The 17,164-nt window shown below is 32.5% G+C and overlaps 1 protein-coding gene across 1 annotated transcript; it reads left to right on the plus strand.

The window, feature by feature from the left end:
- The first annotated feature begins 12,718 nt into the window (after positions 1–12,718).
- LOC145103964 (mediator of RNA polymerase II transcription subunit) lies at positions 12,719–15,344 on the plus strand. The gene is made up of 7 exons (XM_079041245.1): positions 12,719–13,056; positions 13,640–13,805; positions 13,935–14,388; positions 14,508–14,567; positions 14,638–14,706; positions 14,927–14,970; positions 15,080–15,344. The coding sequence occupies exons 1-7, from the start codon at positions 12,759–12,761 to the stop codon at positions 15,246–15,248; spliced, it is 1,260 nt and encodes a 419-aa protein (XP_078897371.1). The 5' UTR covers positions 12,719–12,758; the 3' UTR covers positions 15,249–15,344.
- The last annotated feature ends 1,820 nt before the right edge of the window (positions 15,345–17,164 follow it).

Here is a 17,164-nt window from a genome sequence, read left to right on the forward strand (position 1 = left end):
TAACTTTGAACTAAAAGGTATGGAATCTTGTGAGCATTTCGTTTTAACTCGTGGTGGGAGCAAGAATTTGTTGATTATCAATGAAGATATATTAGGACTTTCATTAAGAATTATGGAGTGAGATTTTCGTCTTTAAACATGATGATACTGAATACCTACAAAAATATCCTCTTCTAAAACGATGTCAGTATAGTATACCATGTTACCGGGATCCGGTAGATGTTTTTTTTTTATTTATCCGATCTAGAAAGTAATTATGATCTAGAATAGTCGGACGATAATACACAAAAATGTTTCCAAATACCCTATTGTATGGAATGCCCCTATAATGTGGTGTCCAAACATTGTTCAAGAAAAGTGTAACATCCCGAGTTAAGGTATTTTCAATTTCAACCCTTTGTATGATTAAATATTGCATTTTGGTCCCTGAGTAAAAGAAAGAGTACAAAATGGCTCATAGTGGCATTGTTGTAATTTTGGGGCGGACATGTGCACGTTGGGCGTACTGCATGGTACGCTGTGCGTAAGGTGCATTAAAGGGAGCGACGTCGTTTTGGGAGTACGTTGGGCGTACCATGCGTATGTTGGGCGTACTCCGTTTGGACGTAAACCTTAATCTTGAAGGTTTGGACCCTATATGATCATTAAGTCCCATTTCCAACCTCCATCATTTGAGACGTTTTCTTGCAAACCCTAGCCCCCTTTATTGCATTTTGAGACCTTTTAGTGTGTTTTTGTGTGTTCCAAAGTCTAAATTGGATGTGATTTTTGTGATGTTTCAAAAAGACTTCATCACACGAACAATACCCTAATTCAAAAGACCAAAGTCTTACAAACCTTCTCAAATAAAGAAGCTTTTCAACTGGCAGTTAGAGAAAATATATTGAGAAAGGTTTTCAATACATAATAAGCAGATCGAACATAGAAAGGTTTGAGGTTGTTTGTTATCATAAATAAATGTTATTGTTGTATTTGGGCTAAGACAATCAAATTTAGTGGTGGCATTTTCCAAGTAAAAAAAACATTAAATTTTGTTCCAAATGTAGAAGTCATGAAACATTAAACTCGATTACAAATGCATATTTAAATTATGTCACGATTAGCAAATTTAGGGTCGAGATTATACTCATGTACAAACGATCTCTCTATGTAACCTTATTGTGAGTGATTCTTATAAATCAAAATGACATTGTTATATGAATACATGTATATATACATAGTTGTAATAAACCTTTAAAAGGCCAAAATAGATCAAATGCATCATACATGAATCGAAAATGGACCTTGACCTTAAAATTCTCGGCCCAAATAACCCCATGACCGAAAACCCTCTAGATGGGCCACATTTAAAATCGAAAACCTTTGGCTTGGTGCTTTCGGCCACCTCAAGGCCTAAAACCCCATAGGCATTCGGTCTAGGCATAAGAGAAAAAGGTTTGAGCTTACAAGTGACACCTCATGCCTTTACATCTCTATACCCTTCATATTTCTATACCATGCATGCCTTTACACTTCAAACATCCATACTACACATTTAATTAACCATCAAGTTTCCAAGAGCAACACTTGAATAACCATCATACAACAATGCACCTTTTTCCCATCCTCACTTCTTAAACTCGGCCGAGAGTGGAGTTCCTCCACTCTTGCCACTTCTTTCTCCACACTAATTCTTGTGCTCTCTCAAAATCCATTCAAGTTCTCCAAGTTAGACACCATCAAGCCGAATTCTAGGACTCTTGGTAAGCACACTCGACCTTTTTCCTAGTAGTTTGCCACATTTTGGTGTAAATTTCTTCATGTTTACACACATTTTTCGTGTGTTAGATCCCTAGAACACCAACCTTTCCAAGAAGCTCTTCCAGTTCATCACCACCATCCTAGGCTCGAAATCTTCTTCATCATCCTTCCAACCACACACGAAAATAACCAAGGTGAGCTTCATACCCCCAATTTTTTGAGTTTTACATGCTTTTAGGAGGGGAATACAAGTCAAATTACATTTACCCAATGGATATTTGCATGCATCAACTTGTTTATCAAATAATATGTGCATAAAATGTTGAAATCATCTTACATATATACATAAAAATCGTGACTCATAAGGTTTTATAAGTCAAAATGTGTTTGTCCTTTGGACATTTGCATGCACTATGTCTATTTGTTTGAATATGAAACAATGCTTGTATAAAAAGTAAATATCATTTGCCTCCTACATAAAAATCGTGAATCATGTGATTGTCACCATTTTGATTACTCAAAAATCATGTGTATGAGTTGATATACACAAAGATAACCAAACATACATACATATAAGTCAAAAGCATGGTCGTCTTTTGGATACATTCATGTCTCATCTTTACTATTTGAAATTGGTATAAAATATTTTGTATAAAAAGGGTTATAGTCAACATTTGATGTTAGAAAATCGAGACTTATGGGGATAAATGGTAAGATTGACAAACACAAACTATTTTGTAATACAAAATTTCAACCGGTAAAATATGAGATGTACAAAGCTACAAATTCTTGAAGATTTTTACTAAAAATAACTCCTCTAGTAAAAATGGTCGCATATTTTTTTTGTCGTCACTGTTTTGATGGTTTACCCAAGAATATTATGTTTTAACAACCTTACAAATAGATATTTATATAAAATTTATATAAATAGTTTATACAAAACATACAAGGCAAACTATTAATGGTATAGTTTGTGTGTCATAAAACTCATGTCATAAATTTCAAATAGTGTAATTATTTCATGATACAAGAAAAGGGAGTCGTAGTTCGCATAAATCTGTTAATGCTCTAGTGAGACACTCTCTCTCTTCACCATACCTACCTAGCGTACACTTTAAGTCATGCATTATAACCAGAGTCTCCTGTAGGGAGAGCGAGATAGTTGTGTATAGATCTATACGGGGAGTGACAACCCCACACCTGAGCTGTTTGCTACAGCTAGACAGGCCAGTCTAGGGTGACAAATATCTACCAATTCTGACGCCTGAAGAACGTCGTACGGGCATAACAGTCACATCAAGCATGGTTATAATAACTCACATAGGGATTAACGATACTATCTTGGTTTACGGGAAGCTTACACTTCACCGGTTTTATAAAAATATAAAACTACATATTACTTTTCAGTATGTTATTTCTTACATTTCTGGTCTTAGGGTTTAAGACCATAGTAGGTCTCTCGTTCCTTTTTCTCACTCGTCGATGGAACCTCACCCTCAGGCTATTCACATATAGAAAATATCGGATTTTCTGGAAACATACAAAAACATTTTTAAACAAAGCAGTTATAAACTTTTTTCATACAAAAATGCTTATGAACTCACCAACATTCATTGTTGACGTTTTCAAAATCACTTGTATTCTCAGGGAACCAGTAAACAGGTACCCGATTCATTTTGAGAGCATGACATGTTGCAACATGTTTACCATCTATCAATTATTCATAGTTTGCTTTTGAACAAACAATGGTTGTAAACAATATTAAACTTGTATTCTTAATGTATGATGTTTGGGTTGCTATGTTTCATTTATATTCAATTGTTATGATACTATACAATGATGTCATCCTCCCCCGGACGTTTCCGCCGTCCTGGTTTGGGGGTGGGACAAATTATCAAGTTACAAATGGGTAACATGGCCAATGGTTCATTGAGGAGGCAGCATAACATTCACCATCTTAGTTCGGGTATACAACTCAATACACTACGAAATTCGAACTAAAATTAACCATTTGGTGAATGTATGACATGTTAAATAATCGTAGTACAGCTAGTGTGAGTCTACAAGGGATACCATATTTTAGCCATTTCTCACATACACGAGTCTTGTGATCAAGATGTGTAAATCTGGTGGGAAAAAAATCCATTACTTCAAAGTTGAAGCTAAAGAATTGTTTTACATTCCATGTTTTTAGAATTGTGCATCCTCATTTGAAGAATTGTCTCATTATAAGGGTGAGATCATCAAAGAGCACCATATATGAAAATATATTATGATTATTATCATACACATGTTGAATCGCTTCATATACAACCCCAACGACTGTAATGCCCGTATTTCTAGGCTAGGCATTAATATTGACATTATAGTCTAGGTTAACCTTTGTAACTCATTTTGAAGAAATGAAAAGGAATTATGTGAATATTATGTGAATTATGTGTTTTATGCTTAATTATTAGGGTTTAATTAATTAAGAATAAAAATGAGCGTCAAAAATAAATATTAGATAAAACCGATATCTATTAAGAAACTTGTAGTGGGCGTGACAGTGATTACGGATATATAAAGAACGTTGAAATCCGAGTTATAACGAAGAAGTTATGACCTGTCGAAGTTTCGCGACAAAACCGGCACGGGGCCGAATGTCGTAAAAAGTGAGTTTTTGATAAACTACTTTTTGGCCTTAGTAATCTAAACGAAAGTCGTAGTGTTCGTTAAACCGAGAGTAGGTATAAAAAGAACGCCCAAATCTGACTTCGTATGAGGAAGTTATGATTTTTCAGTAGACAACTAAAAACTCGAATTTTAGATCGAGTGATTTTTAGCCAACACGACCTAAACGAGAATCGAAGGTCTCGTCAATTGTAGCACAACGGTAAAAAGACAGACGAAAACGGACGTCGGATGAAGAAGTTATGAATTTTTAACGAATTTCCTGTCCCGTTCTGTTAAAAATAATAATATAAAAATTAAAGTCAAAATTAGCCGACGAAGTCTAAACGAAAGTTGTAGAGCGTAATTTTACCTACGCGTGCATATAAATAACGTAAAAAACGGAGCTCGTATGCGAAAGTTATGGATTTTAGAAGTTTTGGTGCGAAAACCGAGAAATTTCGCATAGGTGGCTTCGGCCACGTCACCTTCGCTTAGAACGTGCCACGTGTCCGAAATTGGTGAGTCATGCGAGCCATGTGTCCGAAATGCTGCTGAGTCATCAGAACCGGAGAGCTGATCCGAAGCGGTCCAGTGAGAAGGCGACGCGTGCCCCTTTCCTCGTGTCCGAACCCTCGCAGGAAGCCACGGACCCCCTACTTCGGACCCTAGACCTCAGTCCAATCAGAGGCTGCCAGCAGCCACTTCGCATGCGCAGACACGTGCGAGCCCACGTGTGAGCAGCTGCCCCTCGCTCCGGATCTGCGCCACCTGGAGGCTTCTCAACCGTCGGATCAGGAGGCTCGCTCCTATAAATAGGAGGGTGCGAGACCTCCCGGGTATATTTTGGAAAAGTGTCACTTTTAGCCCCTAAACCCATATTTCTTTCATATTAACATCCCCCAAAGCCCCGGTATCAATTATAAGCCCCGGAATACGCCACGAAGTGCCCGAGAAGCCCGGAAAATTTATCTTTTCGGTTTCGAAGCCCGACCTTTGCAGAGCCCGGTTTCTGAATAAAACTCCCGGTTTTATTAGAAACGAACGTTTTAGGAAACGAATTGCTGCCCGATTTTCATCAAATCAAGTGAGTGTATAGTCACCTTCATCTTACACCTAGATATGAAGTATTTTATATGAAATACGTGCTACGTGTAATTATATTAATTGTTTAACTGAGGTGACTGTTGAATTGATGTTTTATACAAGTTTTAAACTGTATGTGTATTTTTATCTACAAATATGTTGGGTAAAACATGGGTAGATAGTGATGTGTGATAAAATAAAAGTGATGAGAGGCCTCGATGTGATTTGAGATCCAGTCATCTAGCGGAGTTTGGATGACGACCACAGACTTTCTAGACAGTCCAGTGGAACACTGGCAGGCCCGCAACCTGTAGGTGTAATGAACTAGAGTGTTCATTCGTTGTACTACATCCCCCTCATGGTTGCCTTTAGGACATGTATGGCTGAGGAAACCTCTTAGCAGTAGTGTCCTTCCCGATGATATTCTTTAGGCTAGGTCCCTTGTGATAAGTGTTTAAGGACGTAAAGTGAGGATAACGGGAACGAGTAATCAGGGTTATTGTTGATTGGTGAACTTAATAAGTTTATTATTACTGTGGGTTGAAACCCTATATGCTCACCAGGCTCCCAAGCCTGACCCCCTCAGCTTTTTATGTCACAGGTAGTGGACCCCGAGCATAGTCGGAGGACGATGAGAGATTTTTGGATTATAGGCCAGTAGTTGTAAATAACTGTTGAAAGGCTTATAATGTCTTGTTTATGCTTTTGATCTGTATCGGAACATGACATCCCGAGGTTTTGATATGAAATGAAACTATACATTTCTTAAAGAAGGTTTTGATAAACTTTTATCATGTTTTGTTTTGGGGACCAATTCTGCAACATCTTTTAAAAAGATTTCTCTGATTTTATTTTAAAAAGCATAAATTAAATCGGTCTTTTCTGGCCGATAAATTAGGGGATGTCACAACGATTGTCGTTATCGGTAAATAATGTCTACAAACCGATAACATTTTCACGAAAACGGGAATATCAATTAACATTACATTAAAATGGACGTTAAGGAAAAAGGCCTTTCCCCATTTTGCATGAGCAATATTGCCAAGCCATACAAGTTCATTCACATTAACTTGATTGTCGATTGCATATTAAATTTTACCCAAATACAAGTCAAACTCGCACATTTTATATGTTTTACATGTATGTCGGAACAATTATTCTAATACTCTGTTACGTCAAATCCTAACAAGTAAAATCTTAGCCATATTCCTACAACAAATACACATGATATGAATCTGAGAAGACATGGCTACAGGAAAAGTCTATTGAATTGGACATATTGTTGATGAATGTGACTTTCCTAACGTCCGTAAGGCATTCATTCGGCCTCCTTAGGAACCAATAACAAGCTTTGACACTACCTGACATTCCCAAACCAAACGCTATGAGTAGGGGGTCATGGTTTTCTTCTATATCAAACCGATATGAACATTGAGCATAAATAGTTCCCATTTAGTGGGACGCTACCTATAAAGATCACCAGTAGCATACACTTAAAAAATATAGGGGTATATTGGTCCACATGGATAAAAATATCCATCCACCTACTACCAAGTAATTCTCCTGGAACTTACATATAACACGATTGATTTATGATATTAAAATACATGCATATAATCATGATTAACATAAGTCATGCATATATTTCATCAATAGAAATGACCCTTACATATGATTGATATATAAAAGGCACTATGGAAAAATCGTATCATAATTTCTTTTAAAATGACACTATGGAAAAATCGTATCATAATTTTGCTTTTCAGCCGTTAACGCATTATTATTTCTAACGCATATTCTCCACAATAGTCATAAAAATGATTGTTAAAGTGATTTTCAATAAGACTAAAGAGGAAGAGGAAGATATTATAAGAATGAAAGAAAACTTTAAGAACAAGAGTTACTAGCTTTGGTGTAAAAAATGTTATGTTTAGACAAAAGTTGGTATGCCATGCCCAACAAGGTCAAAAGATGTAGAGTTTGTTTGGGTTCGCTTTTTTTTATCACAAAAGTGATTTTAGGAAAAATGCTTATTAGCTTATGAGTTTTTGGTAAAACAATTTTTAAAAAGTATTTGGGTTAAAAAATCAGCTTTTTAAGGGTAAAATGACCAAAAAGCTAGGATTTTCTAGCTTTTAGAAACCCTTCTCTTTTGTCTATTCAAAAAGCTGATTAAAAAACTACTTTCAAACACACAAACATATTTTTAGCTTATTAGTTGTTTAAAAAGCTTATAAGCTGATAAACTATTTTGAGAAGCTAAACCAAACACCCACGTAGAAGCGATTAGGAAAAGAGGACACAACATAATGATGGTTTCGAGCACATGCGTTAATAGAAGAACGTAAAAAAATGATGGTCTGTCGGGGCAATGTGGTGTTTAATTAGTGTAACTTGAAAAATTCTAAGTTCCTGATTATTTTAGATACGCAATCAATTGGAAAATCCAGTTCATTGAGTTGGGCATGACGTATGATATAAATGTGACCACTAGTTTGTCCAAGACATCGGTATCCTTTGAAGTTGACATTGTAACCAAGGAAAATGCATGGTTTACTTCGTGGTTAGAGTTTATGAACCATATAATTTTGAAGATAGGAATAAACTCAGCAGCCGAAACGGTATAAACAAACCATAATAAGGATTGTCATTATAAAAAAGTTCAACTTAGGATCACTAATCATTGGTTAGTTTAGAAAAACCTCTAATTTTTGCCTTAGTTTTGGAAAATACTTAATGTTTTTACTTATATTTTTGTTTTTTCTCTATATCATAACTATAAATTATTTTTATTTAAATTTTATTTCAACGACACTAATAATTCTATATTACTTGAAAGTTTTAGTTAGATTATAATATTGATTCCTCAAAAGTAACTACTTTTTACTATATTATATCTAAGATTTAATAATATATATATATATATATATATATATATATATATATATATATATATATATATATATATATATATATATATATATATATATATATATATAGGTGATATCCGCTGAAAACTCATAGTTTCCTGAGAACCTGATAACTAAAGGTGGAGCGTTAAATCAAAGTTAACCCGTTAATAACATGATCGCCATCTTACCAATCTCATTTAATGTTTATTTTTATTTTTTTGTGTTATTGGAAATATTAATAAAAAATGGTCTAAAATTTAACATAACAAATCAATTTTTCTGATTTTTTTATAAAAATAATAATTTTTTATTTTGTAAAAAAATGCAGATTTTTTAATTTTTTTGGAAAACATGAATTTTTAAAAAAAATTGATTTTTTTTCTAAAACTGCAATTTTTTAAAAACAGTAAACTAAAAAAAAAAAAAAACTGGAATATTAAAAAAAAAACTATATTTTTAACGAAAAAAATCAATGTTTTAGGTGCATATATGTATATTTTTTCAAATGTATATATGTATATTTCTTATACTATAATATTTATAAGTAATTATAAGAAAAAACTCAGTTTTATTTACCAATCTATAAACACGATAGTACAAGTATTTTATTTGATACAGAATAAAATATAAAAAAATGCTACAAAATTTCAAAAAGCTTTCATATATTCGTGTCAAGATTTTCATATTTTCTTCAATTTATTATTTTTCACATCTTCAATATTTTCCACAAATTCATCCCAATCTACAAGAAAATTAAAAAAAATGATTAATGCAATAATACTCACAAAAATGCATATGTATATATCATGTAAGATTCACATGTGATTATATCTTGCAAGATTCACATGTGACTGTATCTTTTAATATTCAAATGTGAAATTCATAAGAAAATTTATAAAAAATAATTAACGAAGAGCACTCACACAAAATGCATGCGTGTATATGGGCGTAATTCATATGTGATTCACTTGTGATTTATATGTGAATCACATGTAATTCATATGTGATTCAATTGTGATTTGCATATGATTCATATGTAAATTACATGTGAATCACATGTAATTCATATGCGATTCACTTGTGGTTTACATGTGAATTACATGTGAATCACATGCGATGCGAATCACATGTAATTTATATGTGATTTACATGTGAATCACATGTAATTCATATACGATTCACTTGTGATTTGCATATGATTCAGATGTAAATTACATGTGAATCACATGTAATTCATATGTGATTCACTTGTGAATTACATGTGATTTACATGTAATTTATATGTGATTTACATGTGAATCATATGTAATTCATATGTGATTCACTTATGATTTGCATATGATTCATATGTGATTCACTTATGATTTGCATATGATTCATATGTAAATTACATGTGAATTACATGTAATTCATATGTGATTCACTTGTGATTTACATGTGATTCACTTGTGATTTGCATATGATTCATATGTGATTCACTTATGATTTGCATATGATTCATATGTAAATTACATGTGAATCACATGTAATTCATATGTGATTCACTTGTGATTTACATGTGATTCACTTGTGATTTACATGCGAATCACATGTGATTTACATGCGAATCACTTGTGATTTATAGGTGAATCTCTACACACTTATAGTTTTGCTTCAAATTAATTACTAAAATATTATGCGAATTCACATAAATCACATATGATTCATGTGTAAATTACATGTTATTCATATGTGATTTAAATGTGAATCACATGTAATTTACATGTGATTCACTTGTGAATTACTTGAAAATATTTTTAAAAAAATGAATTTGTACAACAACAGTTTTATCCTTTTTTTTTTTTCGTTTCTTAATGACAAAAATATATTTCATGTCTAAAAGTTAGATGCTTTAATATTCCAAATCAACCATTTTGACTTGTAATATTTGGTCAAAATAGTTAAATAGTAAAATTTTTTATAACTTTTATGGTTTTATTGGAAAAATAAAGTACAAGTGGTTAAATATAATGGTATTTTTGTAATTAGCACACCAAATATATTTAAAGATGCATACTATGAAGATGATTCTTTAAGCTTCCATTTGCCATATATTCATACATAAGAAACCTACGAAAACAAAAAACAATATTTACAAAACTATTCACTTACAACATCTATAAAAAAAATAAGTAATTTAGTTTTATAAACAACTGACATTTCATGTTTTTCAATGCAATTTTTTTTAATGAAACAAGATGACGATGATGAAGTATAGCAAGAAGCTCAATTTTTTTACATAATTCTTCAATAGCTTGTTCTGAAACTTTATCCATACGTTTCACTGCTAATATTAAACCATCAGTAAGTTGAGATTTGTATACAGGACCAGCTCAAAACTCATAATTTATACATATAATATATAAATAATATAAAAAAAGCAAACCGAATAATATTTCGTTATGGCTATCCACCACAAACACAAACTTAATCATCTCTTATAAAGGTACTTTATTTATTTAATATTCATACAAAGTTGATGATTCATTATCATCACTTGGTTTGTTGAATTTAATGATCAAAATAGGTTTCACAAGTTAAGTGATAATCGTTCAATGTCCTATTCTATTATAAATTACCTTTTTAGATGTATCCTAATTCTAGATCAACCAATATAAAGTAGAAACCAATGTTACGAATTTACATTGATTTGAGCTTGATTGATTTCACAAAATGAAATTCACACTTAACGAAATTGAAAACTACAATTATATGTAGATCCTAATAAGAACGAAAGATTAAAATCATACACAACATTAGGTGACAGACAAATCTAACTTGCAAAGATGGCATTTTGAATCTCGGTGCATATAGCGAAGACATTATGTTCGTTAACCGTCACATTCTCATCGTGTTTGTAGCACTTGAAAAAGCCTGGTAACCGACATGTCAAATTTGATGGATGCGGATTCTAGTGACCTGTATGTCGTTGATGATCGGTGAAAAAGAAACATGGATCGTTGGACAATATCATATTTCACATTGATGATCATAGCGGCGATGAAAGGTGGATCTATTGATGATCATATCAGTAATCGTCGGCCATGTATTTGGTCAAAAAGAGGTTTGATACAATCGATTGACGACGATAATAGAACCATTGCATCTTCGTTGACGAGGTTAGGACGTGATAAAGAGGTGAGATTTGATTATTGCATCTATAGATCTTGATGAAGATGAAGATGAGAGAAATAGAGATTTAGAGAGTGGGTACGTATGTGTGATGAAGAGAGAGAAAGAAAGTTGTGTTTCAAAAATTAATTTTGATTAATTAATAGGTATTTTAATTTTTTATTCCGTAACTACCCTCATAATCTACTGTAAAAAGTCAAAACTACCATTGAAATTGTTGATAATTACACATACGTCATCTTTGGTCTAGACCATTAAAATTTTTGATCTTACGTTCCACTTTTAGTTTTCGGGAAACTATAAGTTCTCAAATGATTCTTCCTCATCTATCTATCTCTCTCTCTCTCTCTCTCTCTCTCTCTCTATATATATATATATATATATATATATATATATATATATATAACATTTTTTTAGAATGATAATTTGCATACATTATATACTTCAAACACATAAAATATGATTAAAAAAAATACTTTTATGTGATTAAAGTTAGATTTTTAAAAAATAATTTTAGTTTTATCTATTGAGTTTTGTTTTTTAATTTTATCCGACCAACAACATATTTAAATAGTTTATTTCAATCATTTAAGTCAACCAAACAATGTAACGGTTCACGGTCCAAGATTCTAAATAATGTTAGACGTGATTTGACAATAATGTTAAGTTTCAAGCTTTTACGAGTCATAACGAACCAAATCGTCTGTAAGGTGTGACTTAAAGCGATAACTTTATATATAATTAATAATTATTTATGTACTTTCTAATATTATTCATTTTTATATACATATATATGATTTAAGGCTACATTTTGTTTAAATGTAGCTTCGAATACAATTCTTCGAGTCATGACCCGTCATGACGAAATTTTTAAAACTTTGGTTCACACTATTAACTTATTCATTTCATTATATGTTTTGAATTTCATTTAATTAAATTACGATTTCATTAAGTCACGCCACACAAACTTTTAATATATGTAATCGACATAGTCATAAAAAGTTAATATGTATTTGGAGTGAGTAAGAAAAAAAAGTGATAGTTAGGAAATATCTGGCAAAGAACTAAAAGAATAGGGGCTAAAACGTAAAACAGAACTAGGCACGAGGCAAGTCTTATTTCTTTAATTTTTCAGCTACTAGTGCACGTGGCAGCTAAAATTTTGCACAAGAGGCATTTTACAACACACACATCGAGATGCAGCACCAACACTCACAACCACCACTGTATTCCGCCGGAAACCCCATCTCTTCTCCGCCGGATTCGCAAGATTCTACGACGGACGCTCCTCCGAAACAAGTAGCCTTAGCTATGGATCGTTTGGCCCATGCTGCTCGACTCATTGCCGACATTAGACTCGGTGCCGATCGCCTTCTGGAAGCCCTATTTATTGCCGGACAGCATCCTCAACAGTCAAGCACCGGTAAACCCGTGCATTTGATTCTTCAAGAAGGAGCTTCTATGCGTCAGTACCTTCAAGATCTTCGAACTATTGGTAACTACTAATTTTACGTTTCGTTGTTTTAGGGTTTATGTTACAAGGGATAGCGTACAAAATAGTTTGGTAACTTAAGTTTTAGATCCTTCGATTCTAAATCGATTGAATTCATTTATGCTGATGCTCCAATTCCCTGCAAAACAACGATCACGCGATGGTGTGACGATCCATGGGTCCGCCTCTCGCACATACATAGTCTAAGCGCGAAGCAAAGATGTTAAAACCAATAGATCAGATCCTATGAAAGGTTGTTGCAATACATCTTTGGCATCAAGTATTTCATCAGACTCTTTGTACTGATTAGACCTGCTGTCAAGTCTCAACATGAAAACGGATTGAATTCTTTAGTTTTTGCAGAAAATTTTGGAAGTTGCAATAAAGCTTTATAATGATGTAATAAGGTAACATTAGTATTATATCCACATCAAACTCTACAACTGGTTTGGAATCTCAAAATGACTAGGTTTCATCTCAAGAATCATGGAGCATAACTTTATTTCAGGAATCATGTACATCTATCTTGTGTCAAATCTAAATTACTAAGCTGTAATATTGAATGTGTGATTTCTGAATCTGTTAGGAAGACAATTGGAAGATTCTGGAGTTCTGAATGAATCACTTAAGTCAAGAAGTAATTCTTGGGGTCTTCACATGCCTTTAGTTTGTCCTGATGGTGCTGTTGTTGCATATGCATGGAAGCGACAACTTGCTGGTCAGGCTGGAGCATCTGCTGTTGATAGAACCAGGTATGCTTTCACTTCTTGGATATCTCTAATTCTTCTTCTTCTTCTTCTTGATTTCTAGTTTCTTTCTGTTCCTTAGCAACCTTCCTATTTCAGTCATCTTTAAAACAACAGTATGTTATAATATCGTAGGTTGGCTCTCAAGGCATTTACTGATCAAAAGCGACGTTTTTTCCCTCACCTGGATGATGATTCAGTAGACGAGTCAGTTGCTAAAAAGCCCCGTGGGTCCCACTCCACAACGATGAGTCAGCAAGAAGAAGAAGAGTTGAGTGAGTTGAGAATGAGAAGTGTGTCAGATGTTCTAACACAACTTGAAAAACAAATCCCAGAAGTCAAAACTTCAACTTACCAAAGATTAGATTGGTCAAAAAGAGCTTCATTACTCCCTAATGACACTTCAGACGAATCACAAAACACTCACAGCTTTCACATTAGGCCAGGATCAGGTGCAGGTGGTGCACCGGATGCTGACCAGATTGCTGTAATTGAGGTTTTACTCCCTTCGGTTTTTAGAGCAGTAATTTCTTTGCATCCAATTGGCTCCCTTAATCCTGATGCAGTAGCCTTCTTTTCACCTGATGAGGTATCTGTAAATTCAATCCTGATGAATTATATATATATATATATATATATATATATATATATATATATATATATATATAATTAATAATTAATTTGTGTTTTTAAAACTTTATCCAAAAGGGTGGGAGCTATGTACATGCACGTGGGGTTTCAGGTTTTCACATCTTCAGGAACATCACGGTAAAATGATTTTTTTTATAATAATTTCAAATTTTAATTTAATTAATGTTTTATTAAATCTGAATTACAGGAACATGCTGCCATGGCTCCACAGCATTTTATTGGTGTGAATGCTGACATGGCACTCTATTCTCTACTGGTATGTCATCCCCAAACTTTTCATGTGTCATTTGTGGTCCTTCAAGTTTGAGTTTTTATACAAATCCAGTTCATGGTTGAGTTTATAATTATATACAAATGATTAGTTTGGTTATTATAACAAAAAGATAGTAGAAGGGGTATTTTTGAAAATATTGTAGATAAGTTAGAAAAAGAGAAAATAATAGAGTACTTGTTTTTTGAAATATTTGTTTTTGCAGCATTGGATATGCAGCTATGAAAGTCTATTCACGAAAGTATGCAGGTATATAATAGTTTGAATAGTGAAATAATATTTATTATTATTATTATTATTATTATTATCATTATTATTATTATTGTGAAGTAATAATATTGTAAATATAAATGTGCAGTAAATGTGGGAAATTACTGTCGATGGATAAAGAATCGGCTTTGTTATTACCTCCTGTTCAAAGGCCTTATCGGAATTTTAGTGCGAGTAAAGAGAAATTGTCAAGTAAGAATGAGAAGGTGAATGATATATCAGCATATCACATTGGTTGTTTCCCTCAAGAAGCATAATAGAGCTTATAACACTTTTTAACTTTCATTTTTATTTTTAACTTAATTTATATTTGTAGATAATTAATTTCTGACTTAAAATTTTTAAACAACAAATGGTGGTGAGAGTAAACAAGGATGTCAACTTTTTTAAACATAATCGCTAGACTAGAAGCTATATTGAAATTACAATATTTAATCATTTGTAGTGGAATTTCAAAGGTTAGGCAAAGTAAGAATTGAAAAAAAAAAAAAATCATTAATTTTTAAATGATATGTGTATATTTTTATTATAAATCAAATACAAATGCGGATTAAGCTAAGCGAGAATGAGAAAAATACTTAAATGCAACGTCTATGTACACATTAGTATCTAATGTAATTATTTGAAAAATGATTAAATATGGGTTCTCATTTGTGGCCGTATGCGTTTAACTATTATAATAATAATAATAATAATAATAATAATAATAAAAAAAGACTTTTAAAAACCACATATTATTATTAATATGATTTAGATACTAAAGTTTAGGTATATTGTTTTTTTTTTTTGCAATTATATTATATTAATGAATCATTTTAGAATCAATAATAAAAAACATTACAAAAATTATGAGAGTTTCAAATAAATATGATATAAATAATATTTTAAAGATAGACATAAACTTCTTTGAACTTATATATGAAAATTAAATCTAATAAAATATTTATTTAAACGAAATTCTATATATTATAAATATATTAACTTTTTAATTAGCAACTAAATCTTTTAATTAACACGATTTGACTAATTGTTTAATATTACTTTTTTAAAATTTAACAATATAAATATAAATTTATGTTAGAATCTTATTAAATAAGAACATTATACAATAATAAAAATAACTAATTATATTCATAAATGAATAACTTAATATAAAATACACTAATTAAAATAAAACAAATGTAACATAGAAAAGTGAGGGGTTGTAGTGGCAATTATGGGAGTAATAATTGTAAGAGAAAATGCGGTTGGGTGCAATATACAACATTGAGCAAACCATAGAAACTAAAAGTGTAACGTTTGCATTAAACAATCACATACATGATCTGACCCTAAACAATTTGTGGCCTTCGTTTTTTACCAAGCATACATGCATTTGAGGCCCTTTTGGATCCATATATGATTACCGTATAAGATTAGGGTTGTTTATTATAAAATATCGCCAGAGTGAGAGGGGATAGAGATTACATGCAGTAAGAGAGATCTCAAATGAAGTGAATCTCTCGTGTGTCATATGTGGATAAACAAAAAAGATAATTAACATGAGATGTTAATTTTACTTTTCTTTATGGTTAACTCCATTAAGGGTGGTGAAGGAGAGGCTGAGTTTGTAACATCCCTAAATAATGAGGTAAAAATTTCGATTTTATTTCAACCAAAACATTAATTATCTTTAAGTCAACATTCAATACTCTTTTGCTAAAATTCAAAAGTACTTTGTAAGAAACCAGTTATTAGAGCACAATCCCAAAATCATCATAATGCGGAAACATGGGTGGATGAGATGCGATCAAGCTGAGCCATTCCTTTTGAAAACAAAAGTACTTGAAACATAAATTGAAAACCGTAAGCACAAAACTTAGTGAGTTCCCCAAAATACCACATACCATACATATCAACAACTATTGGGCCCCGCCCGTCATCGAGCCCCGCCGACATCGGACCTTGTCCGGTATCGGGCCTCGCCCGACATCGAGCCTCGCTCGGTATACAGATCTATCAGTCATTAGGCACCGCCTAGCATCAGGCCCCGCCCGGTATAAACATATATACATATAAACATATAAACATATAAACACACAACACATACCATAATCACAGAGATAAATAGCATACAAACTAGCCTTCGGGCCCCGCCTGGCATCGGTTCGTACCCGGTAATCATAAAAACATA

The sequence above is a fragment of the Lactuca virosa genome, chromosome 4 (genome assembly GCF_052849685.1).
Source record: "Lactuca virosa cultivar CGN04683 chromosome 4, Lactuca_virosa_CGN04683_v6, whole genome shotgun sequence".
Classification (NCBI taxonomy): Eukaryota; Viridiplantae; Streptophyta; class Magnoliopsida; order Asterales; family Asteraceae; genus Lactuca; species Lactuca virosa.